Below are 17,933 nucleotides of genomic sequence, written 5' to 3'. Positions count from 1 at the left end.
TCTAGTTCCGGCTCCCCAACTCTTATCTGAATGTTTCCTTGTTCTGTGTCCTTCTAGGATTTCTGAAGTATCAGGTGACAAGGCCTATCAGTGTGTCCTTGATTAGATCAGGGCTCTGCCTGGTAAGATGCACTTTTAGGGACGTTTACTGGAAATCCTGAGATGATCTGCACCCATTACGGGCACGCTGCACGCCCAAGGCTGGCTGCTCTCACTCAGTTAAGCAGAAGCTTTTTTTTTTTTTAGTCTCTTTTTTCCCCTGGATGCAACGCGAATTTAGTTTATTAAATCTAATCAGATGAGCACTGATGAGTATTGTACACAATCAAATAATGACTCTGAAGTTTGTGAATTTCCTTTTAAAGAGAACTGCTAAATAAACTCACCAACTTCGAGCTGCGTCCCATCTGACTGTCCGGTTGGCAGGTACCCTTTCCTCCGGCTTCCTTCTCATCATTGTGATTACCAAGATGTTTTCTGCCTGACCGGGAGCTTTCTGGTTTTCATCATCAGCTTCCTCTTCCCTGATACATCCCGCCTTGCCACAGTGTACTGCCGAGCAAATCAGTGCGCTTTCACGGAGCTGTTTCTTTTTTCTTTTTTTAAGGTTTTTGTCATTGGGAGTGTGCACTTAACCAGAAAGGGGGGAGAGAGGGAGACAGTGAGAGAGAAAGTGAGAAGTCACCCCCCCCTAGGCAGGGGCGGGATGACCATGCTACCATCCCTTCTTCATTCTCCTGGGATTTTGTTCACCCATGCACACGCCTTGGCATGAGTTTTAAGCCATCAAGTCTGGGACTCAAACTGCAGTCAGCACTGTGGGAGTCCAGTGCTGTAATCACTATGCCACCTCCTGGCCCTGAGTAGCTGTTTCTTAAATGTCAGTAAAATATGTAAGCTATTGTATGGAAAAACATATCACAAGGAATGTATTTTTTTATTTTTCTCATTTGCAAAATGGAGACAGAGGTACTGAAACTGTGGCCGGAAGCCTTGGGTACGCCATCATGAATGACACATACATGCGTGGATTCCTCGCTGAGTCCCGTCTGTGTGGGCGTGGGAGCCTGACACACTCCTGCGGCTGCTGCCTGACGGTATTTGCACACGCTGGTACCTGCAGCCTCGACATTGGGTGCCCTTCCATTCAGACGGGGGGCAGTGGACTCTGAATGGGAAGTGGGAAGCTCTTATAATCCAGTCCTTTCCCACAGGGGGGAGCAGTTCTTGGCCCTGTCTTCAAACTCCAGGCCTTCAGGAGCCATGTGTGCTGACCTAATCACCGCAGGCCACGGACGAGTTCTCTCGTTGGTCTACACAGAGATCTGTTAACCCGCTGTGCTCGGTATGCAGGTGCAGAGCGGTGCCGCTTTGGGTTCTTGAAGCGGCTGAGGTGTCTGCGTGCGGCTACGAGCGTCTGGTCTGAGGTCGGGCGTCACTACTCACTTGCTGGATGACCTGGCACGTCCCTACCTCCCCTCTGCTTCCTGAGGCTTCTCCTTGGCAGGAGTGTGGTAACACCCACCTCCCATGCTGGTGGTGGAATCACGGAAGGACGTGTGTAATAAGAGCCCAGTGCACCCGTGTGGCATGTCATCAGATCAGGAGGAGCACCCGCAGGTGCTCAGTTTCACGTCTCCCTTGGCCACTGCACAGAGAGAGCTTTCAGAGGATGGGATTTCATTTTCTCTGCGGGGTATCCGAGTTCAGGTCCACTGAGGTAGCCACACCGGCTGGGAGGGGCCCCAGCGTGAGTCCTGGTGTTCAGGGTGACTCAGGCGGCTTCCCCGCCTCCCGAGTCAGTGTCCTTGTCTGTCAGATAAAGACATTGGGTGAGGGGATGAGTCTCTCCTTGTCTTCAGTTTTCAGAAACGCACATTTGCATCTTCAGTGCACTCGGGCCGTCTCTGCTAAAACAGTGAGATTTGGTATTTCTCTACATAAAAGTAAAATCGAGGGCCGGCACCTGTCAGGGCTTTACACAAGTATAAGTTAAGAATTATGTAAAAGACAAGAGTGATGAAGGGAGAGAATGAAGACACCAGTGATGTGGGGAATAGTTCAGTATGGATGGCAAAGGGTTTTCTAGAAAACCGAGCATGAAAAACTGTTTAGGAAAAGCAGGACTAGAGGACTACGGAGAAGTCTCAGAGAGAGCTGGTGGCCCTGCTCCGATTTGATTGAGCGCTGTGTTCCTGACCGTTCGAGACCCCGATCAGGACTCAGGGGTGACCCAGCATGAGCTGTGGGACTGTGCCGTGTGGGAGCGGGAGCCCAGCTCGTGGGGCAGCTGGTGGCTTTCAAAGACCCATGTGGGACAAATAGCATCATTATTACCTCAGATGGTGGCCAGTGACAGGTGACGTGATGGTGGAGCAAACGTCTGTGTCCCCCAAAACAACCGCGAGGTTCCAGAAGGAAAGGAAATGAAATCTGGAGAAAGGAAGCGTCAGGATGAACTGCAGGACACTGCGGGTGTGGAGAGACTGAGCCACTGAAAGGACGTGTCAGGATGAACTGCAGGGCACTGCAGACGTGGAGAGACTGGGTCACTGTGGGGCGGGTGCTGGGGCAGATGTCGGCCTGACCACGCCAGCGTGGGAACCAGGCCTCGGGGAGGACCAGAGGCTTCTGAGTTCCCGCTCGATCCACTTAAAGTTCTCTTCCCTCCCCAAGCATCAAATCCACCGAAACTGCACGTTTCCAGGCCAAAGAGGCATTGCAACAAAGTCCTCCTTAGACATGAAGACCTTGCTAATTAGCAACGAGACATGCCAGATTTCTAGGGGATGTTTCAATGGGTGTTCTGAAGAAATTTTTATTTTAAAATGATTCTTCAAAGCTTATAAGAAAATTGATTCTGGATATTCTATCTATTTTTAAATATAGAAACAGATTTTTAAGACTTTATTATATCATGTTTTTAAAATAAGCTTTCAGGAAAGCCCTTTAATTATTAAACCAATTATATTTTTATTTTATTTATAGGAGAATGCTGTGCTATCATTCAGCATAACTTGTTCTAAAGACCTCTAATTGTAGCAGCAGTAGAAATGGTACAAGTCAAATGATAAAATATCTTAGCAGTATTTATACTGTAGGATGAATTATGATAGTAAAAACTGAAATGACGGTTTTATAGCAATGAAATTCTGACCAGTCATTAATTTTTTGGGGAGGGGTAGAGAGTTTTGCCTTAGGGCATGTGTGGTCACTGGAGAGAGAGACAGAGACAGTGAGAGGGAAAGTGAGAAATTATAGGGGGGTGGGGGGGTGGCCAGATAGCAATTCCTCCTTCTCCTTTCTCTTCCCAGGATCTTGGGCATGTACTCACATATGCCTGGCATAGTTTCAAGGCCTGGGATCTGTGACTCCAACCAACTCCAACCGAGACTGGCCATGTAGGAGCCCAGCCACCTGCTGGCCCACAGTCATTGAAATTTTTTTTTTTTTTTTCGCTATAGGGCGCATGTACTTGCCAGAAAGACAGAGAGAGACAGAAAGTGAGAAATCAACCTCCAGGGGGGATGGCCACGCCACAATCCCTTCTCCGTTCTCCTCTCGGGATCTTGGGCACGCACACACACGTGCCCAGCTTGAGTTTAAGCCACCGGGTCTGGGACTCGAACTGCAGTTGACTACATGGGAGTTCAGCGACATAGCCATTACGCTAACTGCTGGTTCCATTGATTTTTTTTTTTTTTGGTTCCATTGATTTTTAATGACAGTTCTTAATATCTGTGACAGTAGATTTTGCAGGGATCCTTCGCTGCTGCTTCGTCTGTTTGCTTTTTGCTTCCTCCATTCATCATCAAATGCACTACTTGCCCATCCTTTTTTTTAATTTTAGAGAGATTTTAGCTATCAGGCACATGCACTCATGGGAGAAACAGAGAAACAGAGAAAAGGAAAGTGAGAAATCACCCTCCAGAGGAGATGGCCACCGTGCAATTCCTTCTCCTCCATTCCCCTGGGGATCTTGGGTACGCACGCATGCCTGGTGTGAGTTTTAAGTGGCGGGTCCAGGACTTGAATCGCACATGATTGTATTACATGGGTGTCCAGTGACGTAACCATTATGCCATCTGCTGGTCCCCTGCCTGCATTCTTTAACGTAATGACGCGTATGGCTGATCCGCACATGGCCCTGATCTCTCGGTAATCAGTCAAACCCGGGTTGCAGGTGATTCCGTGGTGACCTAGCTGAATGAAGACCTGGCTGTGTGAAGGAAGCCAGGTGTTTGAGGAAAGTCCCATTGGTCCTGGTCGCCGTGGATTGTCCTCTGAGTTCTGAGGGTTCCCACACCCAGTACCGCTACAGGAGCTTCCCGTTCACTGCTGTTTTCACCCTGTCTGTTGCCTTTTATTCCTCCATTGAATATAAAAGGCGGGGGAAGGGCAGACAGTGGCCTAGTGGCAAGGTGTTGGAGACTGACCCCACGTGGGAAAGTTCTGGGATCACAACCAGGGACCTCCCTGCATGCATTGGGCCACATTGATCTGGGGCTGGCTGAAGCTGGGGGCTGGGCTGTGGTGTGGGAATCCCATTGGGGTTACCATCTCTGTTTCTTTCTCCCACTCATGAAATAAACGAACTTGTAAATAAACTCATTCCATTAACCTGGGAGGTAGGTGCTGGGGCAGTGGCCAGTTTGCCGTTCAGCCTCACACCTGGTGCCTGCTAGAGGTCTTTGGGAGCCCTGTGCAGCTGGTGGGATGGGGCAGCTTGCACAGCTCCCTGACCTTGGTATGTTCCATGGGGGCAGTTCTTCCCTCGCCCTCGCTAGGGGAGCAGAGAGAGAACCCTCTGACATCTGACATGCATTTGTGGCTTTATGAAGATAAGGACTTAACTCTAATTAGTCTTTCAAGTTTTTAAGCCGCTTGCCGTTGAATTAATCTTCGAAGGCTGATTGCTGAGCTCAGTGTGAACTGCTTGGGCAGCATCTCTGTGGCTGAAACCACGGAGCCTCTCCTCCGCAGGGGAAGCAGCGGCCCTGTGAAGCCCTGGCAGTGAGAACGTGGCCACTTTCTTTATTCCTTTTGCTACTCTAGAACAGTTGGCATTTCTTCTCACTTACAGTCTTTATTTTATTCTGTAAAAAAAAAAAACTACAGCTGAGAGACTTCACTGTTGCCCCATTTATAAAGTAATACACTACGATTTTGTAGAATACTTGAAAGAAATCACATAGTTTATTAACTGAAGCAACTATTAAGGGAAATGTCCACATACTAACCTATAAATATGTTATCAATGGTTTCTTTATCTTGTCACATAGGAACCTTTTTTTGGACAGGTTTTTGCTATAGGGTGCGTGTGCTTGCCAGAAAGACAGAGAGAGACAGAGAGATAGAAAGTGAGAAATCACCCCCCCAGGGGGGATGGCCATGGTGCAATCCCTTCTCCTCCATTCTCCTCTCAGATCTTGGGCAAACACTCACATGCACCAGGCGTGAGTTTAAGCTGGGACTCGAACTGCAGTCGACTACATGAGAGTCCAGCGACATAGTCATGACACCATCTTCTGGTCCTGAAATCTTAAATATATACTTTCTTAAAAAAAAAGAATGTGTACTCTAACCGTTGCTGATAAATTTGTGAATAATAAAGCGATTGTCTACTGATTAGGAGCAGTCAAGGAAAGTGACATTTTGACAACAAGTACAATGAGAAAAAATGCGGTTCTTAAATATGAATCAGAATTCTTTTTTCCCCCTTTTTACTCAAATATTCTTAAGATTAAAAACTGAAGGTTGACAGAGTCGGTATATGAGTGTGTGTGTGGCTTGATGAACAAACCAACATTTTCTTCATAAAGCAGGAAGGCCAAGATGATTTTTTAAAAATATTTTGACTTGGCTAATTAAGCTCAAGGTTAGGTTTGGGCTGGAAGCATCTACAGTGCTTAAAACATGCATAATCAACCCATCTCAGTTTCCCCAAGTATTGATATCTCAAAAAGCAGATGACTGCCTTCCTGTGGGATTAAGAGCACCGTTTAGTACCAATATTAACCTATACAGTGCCTAATATTTCTCAGCTATAATGCAGGGCTGACTTTATGTCATTTGGAATGGTGGCCAGTGGGAAGTGAGGGCTGCAGGTGGTGAAGTGGTCACGTTGCTGGGCTCCCCACGTGGCCTCCGCAGTGTGAGTCCCAGACCTGGGGGCCTGGGACTCACACTGGGCACGCGTGTGTGTGTGTGGGTGTGTGTGCGTTTGTGCCCAAGATCCTGGGGAGTGGAGAAGAGGGGTTGTGATGTGGCCATTCTCCCAGGGGGTAATGGCTCACTGTCTCTCTCTTTCCAGCGCGCTTATGAGCCCTATAGCAAAAATCTCTCTTAAAAAAAAAAAGCCTAGGAGACCAGCCAATGGCGTGGTGGTTAAGGCACTGGACACTCCCACATGGCTGAGTCCCAGACCTGGTAGCCTGCTTTCTCACTTTCCCTCTCTTTCTCTCTGTGTCTCTTCTTTGGTCAAATTAAAATAAATGAGTAAGTAAAACTAAATAATTATTAAAGAAAAATAACTCTAAAAAACGATTTACCTTTAGGAATACAGGATTCTTTTAAAAGTTTGTAAAAATTAGAATTACAGTCTGAGTTTATTGTGGTGTTAAAAAAAAAACAACTTTGAAATCTAGACACAGATTTTTTTTTAATACATATTTTTCATGGGATAACTTGAAGATCCCTTATACCTAATTATAAGTAATATAATATGGCAAAATTTGAACTTATATTTTGTTGAAGTTAGAGTTAAATGCATTTTATACTTCCAGAAACCTCGATGTTTTGGCCTTTTCAGGAGGAAAATTAAATTCCTTGGCCCTAAATACTCTCTAGGTCCTGATGACATGCACAGTAACCCACCCAGCCTGGGCCTACCTGGGTCTCTGCCGAAGGCCCCCAGCCAGGTCTTTGCAGCCCTGAGCGTCTCTCCAGACGATAACCCCTCTGCCCAGTTGGTGTGCAAAGACCTTGGCGTCATTGGTGACAAGTCCTTCTCTCACTTTATGGCCTCCCTGTCAGTAAATCCTGTGGGTGCTGTTGTCCAAACACTTCCCTAAACTAGCTGCTTCCCTCACACCACCTGGTTTATCACCAGAATCTCCTACCTTTTCTCCTGGGTCCCACCTTTATTTTTTTAAGAGAGATTTTTGCTATAGGGCGTGTGCACTCACCAGACAGACAAAGAGAAACAGAGACAGAAAGCAAGAAATCACCCTCAAGAGGGATGGCCATGCTGCAGTCCCTTTTCTTCCATTCTTTCCTTGGGACCTCAGGCACACACACACACACACACACACGCAACCAGCATGAATTTAAGCCGCCAGGTCCAGGACTCGAACCACAGTTGACTACGTGGGAGTCCGGTGATGTGACTGTTATGCCATCTGCTGGTCCCACCTTTTCATATGCTATGCCTTCATCACACTGCAACCAAGGTCATTCAAATGTCAGCCAGGCTGCGCCACTCTATTCAGAATCCTCCAGTAGCTTTCTAGTTCATCTCAGTAAAATCCCCAACCCCGCATGGCCTTCCAGGCCCTCCGTGACCCAGCCCCGCCACCTCTCTGCTTCACTTCCTCCCACCTTCTCTTTTCTCTGCACCGTTAGCCTGTTCGTGGCCTCGCAGTTCCTCGGGTCGCCTAGGCCTGCCTGTGCCTCAGACCTGCACACTTACACCGCCTGCCTCGTGACTCCCCAGCATCACGGCTCCCTTGGTTTCTGGTCTGTTGTCATCTTCACAGGGAGGCCATCTGCGACCACACCACCAACAGTGAAAGAGCCCACTCACCCCTCTCTGTCGCTGTGTCTCCTCACTCCATTTTCCTCCATAGTGCTACATACTGCCTGCTCTGCACACCGAGTACAAACTAGAACTAAGCTGTACAGTGGCAGTGCCTCACTGCGTTTAGCCTTCGTGCCTCACATGAGCCCTGACATGGAGCAGGTGCTCAATTAACTTCTGTCCAGTGCACAAACATTATGTTTAACCGGCTGATCACTACCGAGGCTTGTGAATTTTTAAAGTTTGTTTATTTACTTTGTTCTAGAAGGCCAGTTATTATGCTTAGCTCTTGGGCATTATTGATATATTGACAAAAATAAAATCTCTTATTTTTAGTGCTTTATACTTGTTAGTTTTGAAAGCATAATACATATTTTATCCCATGTGAGAAGTTTTCAGATCCTGGATGTAAATTCTTGGAGGGTTTTTATTTCTTTTTTCTTTTTCACAATTGCAATGATCTTCCAATTTCCAAATAATATTGAAGTTTAACAACAGGTGTAGTTTATATAGTTAATTAACAGCCAGTTTTGAGTGTCAGCTAATAGTATACATAATTTTTAAAGAAATAGTGGTCAGGGCATTTTAACTTTTTTCTGTTTCAACATTTTAAGCATACTTTTCCCTCCTTGTTTATGAATGCTTTGTAAACGTAGTGTTTGTTCATTATCATAGGATAGGTTCTCACATCTGCTTCAGTGTGTACAGGAGTATTTAAAATCAGATTGTACTGGGGCCAGCAGATGGCATAATGGCTACGTCGCTGGACTCCCATGTAGTTGACTGCGGTTCGAGTCCCGGACCTGATGGCTTAAACTCACCCTGAGAGATCCCGAGAGGAGAATGGGAAAATGGAAGAGAAGGGATTGTGGCATGGCCATCCCCCCTTGGGGGTGATTTCTTGCTTTCTTTCTCTCTGTCTCCCTCTGTCTTTCTGGTGAGCACACACGCCATATAGCAAAAAACCCTCCCCCCCCAAAAAAAAAAATCAAATTGGACCAGTGAAAAAACAATCTGTGCTACTAACAAGCCATTAATTGAAATATATTTTTTCTACTTCATGTCAATGTGGGGCCCTCCCCTTTCGTGCTCTCTTTTTCAGTGTGACATTGCCACCCTAAATCAGCTTCCTGGTTCCTCTTCAGAAAGAAGTCCTCATGTCCTTTCCATTTCTTAGTAGATGCTGCCTGAGCATCTATTAAAGGGTCGCTTTCTGAAACATCTGGTGAACAGACCGCGGGTGACTGTTACCTTAGGGTACAGAGGCGACAAAAGGGGCAGGGCAGGAAAAAGGGCCCTGCCACAGAGGTTTCGAGAGTTTGTGCTGAATGAAACTGTGCTGCTGTGTTCCGAGCTTGGAGCCCAGCTCGTCTGTGGGAGTCTGCGTGGGCCGTTTCCGAGCCAGGTGTTTGTTCCCTGTACTTGTTTTCAATCAGATACAAATTTTCACGTCAGAGGCGCCACGCTCGGCAGGTGCTTTCCACCCGGTTAGGGGAGCCTTTGGTGAGAATGCCTGGAGCTCCCCGTTGCCCGAGCCGGAGGGGAGATAGCGGTGCGCATCGTCCTTCATACTTTAAACCTTCCGAACACGGCCTCACTTGTCAGTTTTTAAACTATGACGAATGTTTCCAATCAACCTGACTGTGCAAATAAAGAGCCCTAGCTGTTTATGGAGACGTTATTAAATAGGTGATGGTGGGTTGCCGTTCTCCAGTCTTAAGAGAAACTCGCTCCGCACAGCTTTTCCCTGCCAGCACCCGAAGTGTCAGCGCCCCGTCCTGGAGATGTGCTGCTTAATGAGGACACGCTCCACTCCATGTGGTTTGTTTTTATTTTCGTTTTGTCAAAAGAAAAAAATGGGTACTAAGGCCATTTCCCAGAAAGGGTTTCCTCTTCAAAGTGCTATTTTAACCATGAATAAAATAATCTGATGGAAACAGACTGGCCCGGACTCCTGGCTGCAGGAGAGCCCTGGCCCTTGTGTGGAAGAAGCTAGCAATTCATGAGTGCATGTCTTGATCACAAAAGAACGCAGGCTCGTTTTGTATATATTGACAAGTTAGAATTTTTTGTTATCAACAGGTTTGGCAAACATCGAAAAGATGACAAGATTGAGAAAACGGGTAAAATAAAAATGCAGGAACCCTTTACGTCAGAAGAGGAGAGAATACGAATGAAGCAGGAGCAGGAGAGGTAGACTTCGGTTCCTCCGTTAACTCCTTAGAGAGGTTCCTTTTCTCTTTCTGCTTCTTTTCCAAGTCTTGTGAAGGTTTTGCATTCAATTTTCATATGTTCTCTGTTGCCCCAAATGCTAATGGCTGCAGGATGAATACAACATAAGGGAAGATTTAACAACAACAAAAAAACTGTTTGAGGCATCAGAGTGGATGTTAATGGCTTTAGTTAAGATCTTTTTTTCTTATTAAAGAATCACTTTATTTAAATTGATTTGCTTGTTTACTTATTTATTTTTAATTTGACCAGAGAAGGGCAGAGTGTGAGAGAGAGAGAGAAAGAGAGAGAAGGAAGGAGAAAGAAAGCTGCCAGATTCGATACTCGAACTGCAGTTGACCCAATGGAAGACCAGCACCCTTAACAACCATACCACCTGCTGGCCCCAGTTTTAGTTAAAATCTTATGCATAGAGGATAATATAGCATATGAAAGGGATAAATAAACTTTAATACCAAGTGATTTTTTAAAAATCACGAATGTACCAGCAGGTGGTATGGTGGTTAAGGGTGTTTAAGGGCACTGGACTCCCACATGACTGACTGTGGTTCAAGTCCCAGACCCGGCAGCTTGCTTTCTCACTTTCCTTCTCTCTTTCTCACTCTCTTTTTCTCTCTCACTCTATTTAAAATAATTCTTAAAAATAAATCACAAAAAGTATTTAAATTCTTACTTACTTTATTTATGAATGCATAGTATATTATAATAATTTTAAACAACTCATCTGGAAATAAAACTATTTCAGTCTTATTTTAATATCTTAATTCATAATAAGCATTCAGGAGGCTTAGTTTTCTCTATGTTGTTTTCTCCCAACCTGACACTTATTAACAGAGTCCCCTCCTGTTTCAATACCATTGCATTTTGTGACATTTTGTACTTAAGTTTGATTCCTTGTCATCCAGAAAGATTGTTCACTATTGTTGAATTATTTCATGTTCACAATCCGAAGACCAGTGAGTGACATGAATGAAAAGAGTTACTTTTAGCAGATACTTGAGAGCCATTTCTATAAGTGATTAGAATTATTCTCATTAACATTCCAGGGGTTGAGAACACCATTTCACCCCTTCGTTATTAGAATTTACGGCTCCCGGTGAGTTTCTCTGTAACGTCTCGGGCAGTCGTCCGGGTGGCCCAGGAACCTCTCCTGAAGAGCCCGGGGTGTGAGGGAATGCCTGGTGCCTCGATCACGTCACACAGCACACCGTTCTCCTGGGAGAGGACAGCCAGGCCCGCAGCCCAGTGTCTTTGCGATCCAGGCCAGTGCCCCTGGCCATGGGACGCAGGTGCTTTCAGTCACATGCTTAACCGTGACGGAAAGACTGAAAATGTATCCTAGGACAGTTTTCCTTAAGAGAGATTAGTGCTTGAGTATTTTTCCATTCGTCATTCTGATACCTCTGGGGGTTTTCCCCCCTCTAGTAGAATGGTTATTCTAATTCACTGTTTGTTACTTTTCAGGATATAAAATACGTAAGTGGGAGAAAATCTGGATTATAAATGTATGCAGCAAGTCTAGGTTTATTCTGCTGGTTCTTCCTCCATTTTATCTTATTTATTTATTCATTCATGCATTCATTCATTCTTTTTTTTTTTTTTTTAATCTTCTGGAGAGTCCTTGCGCTCTCTGGAAAGTAACAGAGAAAGTGAGAAGGCACCCCTTTGGGAACAGCCACACCAAATCCCTTCTCTGTCTCTCCCCCCCATCAGGGTTTTGGCTATGCGTGCACATGCACCTGGTGTGTCTCAAGCCGCCAAGTCCAGGACTCAAGCCACGCAGGTGGACACGTGGGATCCATACACCTTGACTACCACACTCTGGGATGGCCCTGTTTTTATTTATCAAAAAAAACATTATTCTATCTTGCTTTGTAGGACTGTCTTTAATCCTCACCAATTTTGAGGCCCTCAAACTTAACTCACCATTACTAGATCAGGGCATACGATTAATACTCCTTACCATTTTTACAATGTAGAATTTAATTGCTAAGAAGTTTAAGTTTCTATCCTAAAAAAATCTGGGGGGCAGCCAGCAGTTGGCATTGGCAGTTAAGGCTTGGAACTCCCACATGGCCAACTGTGATTTGAGTCCTGGACTCAGTGGCTTGAAAGTCATGATGGGTATGTGTGCATGGGTGCCCAAAACTCCAAGAGGAAATGGAGTAGAAGGGATTGTGGCATGACCATGCCCCTGGGGAGTGATTTCTCACCACCCACTCTCCTCCTGTCTCTCTTTGGCAAGTGCACATGCCCTATGGCAAAACCTGAAAAAAAAAAAAAATTGCTTTGTCCGTCCAGGAAGAGAATATGGGTGATGTATTCAGATTCGTCCTTAGGCAAATAGTTCCCTTTGGTCAAGTGTGATCTGAGCAGCAGAAACTTTATCCTCCTCCCGTATTGTGACACCTGCTGAAGGGGGTGGCTTCAGTAATGCCGTGCCATTGTCCATATTCTAAATGCTCTTACTCTGCAGTTCCAGGTGACTGCAGAATTTCATCAGCATTTTCCAAAATACTTTTCAGAAGGCGTAGTCAGATGTTTTCAGCCAAACAGTGATTCGTACATCATGGTTTCGCTTGTATTATTCATCAGCCTAAGGCACAGTTCGCTTCTCAATTTTGCTTTTAATCTTCATCCCAGTGCCTCCCATGATGCAATACTTCTGGGAACTAGGTTAGTCATAATGAATTTACAATGTACAGGAGGCCTGGAATAAAAACCCTTTAGGGTCAAGAAACAAGTGAATGGTCCATTAAAAAAATCAATTAGGCTCATAATTTAAGAAAATTATTGTGCTTTGTATTTCAAGACCAATTTTTACAAGTATGTTTTATTTAAGCTCATGGATTTTGTCATAGAGTGAGTGAATGCATTAAGTGTGTTGAGCTCTGGAAGTGGAGAGTGTTTGGTTTTCCTGCTTTGGTGGGACGAGCCTCTTTTGCTTGTACTCCTTTCTGTCTGTCTGCCCATGTGGGGTGTGCCTTTGAAGAATGGAAACTGCAACTTCCTTGGGAAAAGCTCGATTGAGTGAATAGATGAAAAGGAACAAACCCTGCCGATATCCTCATCACAGACTCGCCCTCACTGCTGACCAGTGGCAACGTGTGTCCTGTTACGTTACTTAGCACTGTAGCTATTTGAGTTCCAAAATTTATTTTGGCTAATCTCATATAAAAATAGAAAGCCTGACATTCCTCGGTTATGAGTTACAACATGTCCACAAACCAAAATATTATTTTACCTGTACACATCCGTGAAGCTTGAATGTTACTCAGGATATAAATATTGAACATGGAAAATATAATGAGTATAATTCAAAATGTTTTTCATACCATATTAAGATTTATTTACTTATTTATTTTTAGATCTTTGCCACAGAGCTTATGCACTTGTTGGAGAGAGACAGAGAAAGGGAAACTGAGAAATCACTCCCTTGGGGGATGGCCACACTGCAGTCCCTTCTTCTCCATCCTCCTCCTAGGATTTTGGGCATGCACACATACGTGCCTGGCATGATTTTTAAGCCACTGGGTCTGCAACTTAAACCACGGCATTGGCCATGTGGGGTCCAGCGCCTTAACCGCTATGCACCTGCTGACCCATTACCCTCTATTCCGAATGTGAAAGAAAGCTAGATCCTTCTTAGCATGGGTCTAGGATTAAACTGGTTTTGTTCTTGCTACTTTTCTTCCACTTGCTGCCAACACTGGAAGATTGGGGCTCAGTTGTTCCCCAGTGTCCACGTAGGAGATATGCGTGAGGACAGCTGCCACATGGGTATGTCCTCTGACTCCACTTGTCTTGGCCTGCTGCCGACTTGCATCCGTGTGTGCCTGAGATCTTTCTGAGGAGCAGGGAGATGATGCCAAGGGCAATGTTAAGTGGTCCCATGACTTGCTAATTTGATTTCTGAGTTCTGAACCTAAAACCCTAGCCTTTCAGATGTGCTGTCCACTGCCATGGGGATAGACTAGAAGACAAAGCAGAGCTGTGCATTCGCTGTCTCCTGCCTCCTACTGGTTTGTCTTTCAGGCCTGTCTAGGACAACGCTCCATTGGCTCATTTCCACCAATCCTGGGTGAAATGAGCTATGCACTTTCAGGCCCACTTAGCTTCCATTATGAAGCACAGGGATGGCTTTACTGTGAGTGGGCATCAGATGTAACACTTCTGGGGACCAACGGGTGGCATCGTAGTCGACATACTGGACTCCCACATGGCTAACCGCAATTTGAGTCCTGGACCTGGTGGCTTGAAAATCACACTGAGCATGTGTGTGCACGTGCCCAAGTTCCCGGGAGCAGGGGGCGGGGGAGAATGGAGAAGGAATTACACTGGGCATGTGTGTGCACGTGCCCAAGTTCCCAGGGGGGAGAATGGAGAAGGAATTACATCTGTGACCATCCCCTCTGGGTGGTGATTTCTCAATCTCTCTCTGTCTCTCTCTCTCTCTCTCCCCTCTCTAGAGAGCACACATGCCCTATGGCAAAATCCTTAAAAAAAAAAAAAAAGAAGAACCTTCTGTTGTGTTTTTCCTCAGAGACAATCCCACTACGTGTAGTCCATGAACAATATGGTAGAGGGTTTCTTAACCTTCAGCAGTGGCAGGAGCGTTCATCTACAAGTATATTTGAGAAATACTTGGTTAATGATATTCCTGCATTTTTTAAAGAATTATTTTATTTATTATTTTTATTATTTTAGTTTGACTAGACAGAGAAGGAAAGTAAGAACGCAAGTCACCAGATCTAGGACTTGAACCACAGTTAGCCATGTGGGAGTCCAGGGCCCCAACCACCATGCTATCTGCTGGCCCCAATGTCTGCAATTTCTTTTTTAACTGTAGTATTTCCCCAAACTCTCAGTTAATGTACATTTTGAATCACCAACATAGAAGTAGAGAATTACCTTCTAATTTATTTATTCAGAAAACATCTCCTACTCCCTCACTTTTTGTTTTTCGTGGGATCCTATCATTTCTCTGAATTGAGAAAGCCATTTGGAAAATACTCTTGGCCAGTGAAGAGCTGTTGGCTCTTGGTTCGCTCGGTTCAGCTCGCTCAGCCCGCTGGCTGTGGACTCCAGCTGATCGCTGTGAGAACCGTGAGCTCCTTTCAAGTCAGCGTCGTGACCGCCTGTGCTCACGGCGTGTGTGTCGTGTACTTATGAATCTCATTACTGCTCCATATTTCTTCCTCATTTTTTCCCTTCCCACGTGTTCTTACTTACTTAAAATATTTGTCTTTCTAAGCCCCAATTGTTTTAAAGAATTATTTTATTTATTCATTCATTTATTTTTATTTGACCAGAGAGATACAGAGAAAGAGGGAAAGTGAAAAAGCAAGCCATCAGGTCTGGGACTCAAACCGTGGTTGGCCGGGTGGGAGTATCCAGTGCCTTAACCACCATGCCACCCGCTAGTCCCTAAGCCCTAATTTTTAAAAAATAATTATTTATTTAATTTTTAAATTATTATTATTATTTTAAATTTTGCTATAGGCAATGTATACTCATCAAAGACAGTGAAAGAAAGTGAGAAAACAAGCTGCCAGGTCCCAGATTCAAACCATGGTCAGCGAGGTAGGAGTCCAGTGCCTTAACCACTACACCATCTGCTGGCCCCTTATTCCTTAATTTTCAGTTTGTTCTAATTATAAAATTACAGAAAATATTGGGGGAAAATGCATACAATTAAAACAGGAAAACAAAGATTTATCTGTATTCATACAACTGTCAACGTACTGGTCTGTGTCATTCTTATCTGTTTCCCGCCAGAAAATATGTATTTGCACGTACACTTTGTTTTTCAGTTGACATATATTTTCATTTTGATTTATTTTGTATTTTTAGTTATTCTTAGAAAATCACGTCACATGTTTCTGGAACATGTATGAATAAAAGGAGGGAGGAGAAGGAAGGAGAGTGAGGAGGAAAGAAAGTCTGAAGGGGAAGGCTTAGCTGCGATACCTGGCCATGTCCCCCCTTCTCAAATAGCTTCTCCTCCCGTGCTGCTCGTTCTACTCAGCGCGATGTGTAAAATCAACTGGTTTGCACTGTGTAGTACAGTGAGCGATAGGGTTTTCAATTGTATTCGTGTTTACCTAGTAACTTGGACTTGAGAAGGTTTCCAAGAGTACTAGATGCTTCTAGGGACGATAGAAAAAAGCTAATGAATTTCTTATGAAACCCTCCCAGAATATTAGAGGTATATGTAAATCTTCCAAAAGATTGTACTACTTGAAACTTTGCATTATTCAACATTTTTGAAAGCCTGAAAGCCTTGTGTTTTTAATACGAGGCCTTCGAACTCTCTGTGTCCTTAAGGAGTACACTTGCAGGTCTTAGCTTGTCAGTTAGCAAGCTTTGGTAGCATTTCTCTGCGGTTTTCATTTACTGGCATTCCCTCTAATTTTACCAACTATTCTTAATATCTGCTTTGAGCAATTATTTGAATTTGTTTTTCCTTTTTTTTGGAGAGGTTTTTGCTATAGGGCACGTGTGCTCACTTTCTAGACAGAGAGACAGAGAGAAAGTGAGAAATCACCCCCCCGGGGGGATGGCCACACCGCAATCTCTTCTCCTCCATTCTCTCGGGATTGTGGGCATGTACACGCGCCCGGCATAAGTTTAAGACACCAGGTCCAGGACTCAGACCACGGTCAACTACATGGGAGTCCAGCAACATAGACATTACGCTAACTGCTGGTCCAATTATTTGAATTTTTGATAAACTTTTTGGTGTTAATTGGTAAGAGCCTCTTCAGCAGGTGATATAAGTTTTCTTTTTTTAACTCTTTGTATTTAGGTCACATTGTCATTCAAACAAAAATTGCCTTTTAATAATTAATCTTTTGATGGCAAATCTGTATTTTTTCTATCCTTTAACAGCCTTTTCACTTCTTGAATCCTTCAGTAAAGTCAGTGCCAATCAGTTGGATTAGTTCCATCAAGTTTTTTTGTTTGTTTTAGTTTTTATTGTGCAGGTGAAAAAGAATCATTCTTCCCCCCCTCTCTCTTTCTTTTTCTTTTCTTCAATTGCTAGAGGTTGTGTGGGCTCACTAGGGAGAAAAAATCCTCCACTGGGATGTGGTAACACCACAACCCCTCTCCTCCCTTTCTCTGTCTTGTCAGGACTTGGGGTACACTCACACTTGTACCTGGCATGTTTTTCAAGCCACTTAGCCTGGGATCCAAACTGCTCTCAGCCAGGTGGGAGCCAGCCCCCAGTGGCCTGAGCTCAGCCATTGTGCTATGAGGCCAGCCTGCTTTCTTTTTGTTTGATTTTTATTCTTCAGAGATTCTTGCTATAGGGCACATGTGCTTGCTGGAGAGACAGAGAGACAGAAAGTCAGAAATCCCCCCCAGGGGGAATGCCCATGCCCCACTCCTTTCTCCTCCATTCTCCTCTCAGGATTTTGGGCATGTATGCACACGTGCCCAGCATGAGTTTAAGTCACCCGGTCCTGGACTCCAACCGCGGTTGACTACGTGGGAGTCCAGCGACATAGCCATTACACCATCTGCTGGTCCCAGCCAGGGAGAGACAGACAAGCAACCTCAGCAGCGCCATGCTGCGGTCTCCCTCAGTCATTCCCAGCCAGGATCACAGGACACCTGCACACACCTTGCACGCGTAAGCTGACCCAAGAACTGAATCATATGGCTTCCAGCATCACGGAGGGCCATGCCTCTGCTGTGCCACCATGGCTGGAAGTTCACTCCCGCTGCTCCTCACTTAACCACCTATCTGTTTAACGTCTGCTCCGACTTCTGGCCTGTGTTCCAGCCCAGGAATCCGCTTAGTCCCCTCTCTCGCTGCATTTCTGGAATCTTTTTTCTCAGTCTCTGTCTCGTTCCCACAGTCAGTCACTACACAGAGCATCTGCAGTCACTCAGGATA

General features: G+C 45.0%; 1 protein-coding gene across 20 annotated transcripts in view; it reads left to right on the top strand.

The window, feature by feature from the left end:
- The window catches only part of PARD3 (par-3 family cell polarity regulator), a 611,947-nt gene that overhangs the window by 407,447 nt on the left and 186,567 nt on the right, over positions 1 to 17,933 (top strand). For 17 of the 20 annotated variants that reach the window (XM_006158308.2, XM_014591497.1, XM_006158306.2 and 14 more), the window contains one exon: positions 9,881 to 9,991. The exons of the other annotated variants lie outside the window; for them this stretch is intronic. In XM_006158308.2, coding sequence (XP_006158370.1) covers positions 9,881 to 9,991 — 111 coding nt within the window. The remainder of the gene's footprint in view (positions 1 to 9,880; positions 9,992 to 17,933) is intronic. 20 annotated transcript variants of the gene reach the window in all.

This window comes from Tupaia chinensis, unplaced genomic scaffold, assembly GCF_000334495.1.
Source record: "Tupaia chinensis unplaced genomic scaffold, TupChi_1.0 Scaffold000578_2, whole genome shotgun sequence".
Classification (NCBI taxonomy): domain Eukaryota; kingdom Metazoa; phylum Chordata; class Mammalia; order Scandentia; family Tupaiidae; genus Tupaia; species Tupaia belangeri.
Note: the sequence above shows the minus strand (reverse complement) of the source record. Positions and strands in the feature narration are given on the sequence as shown.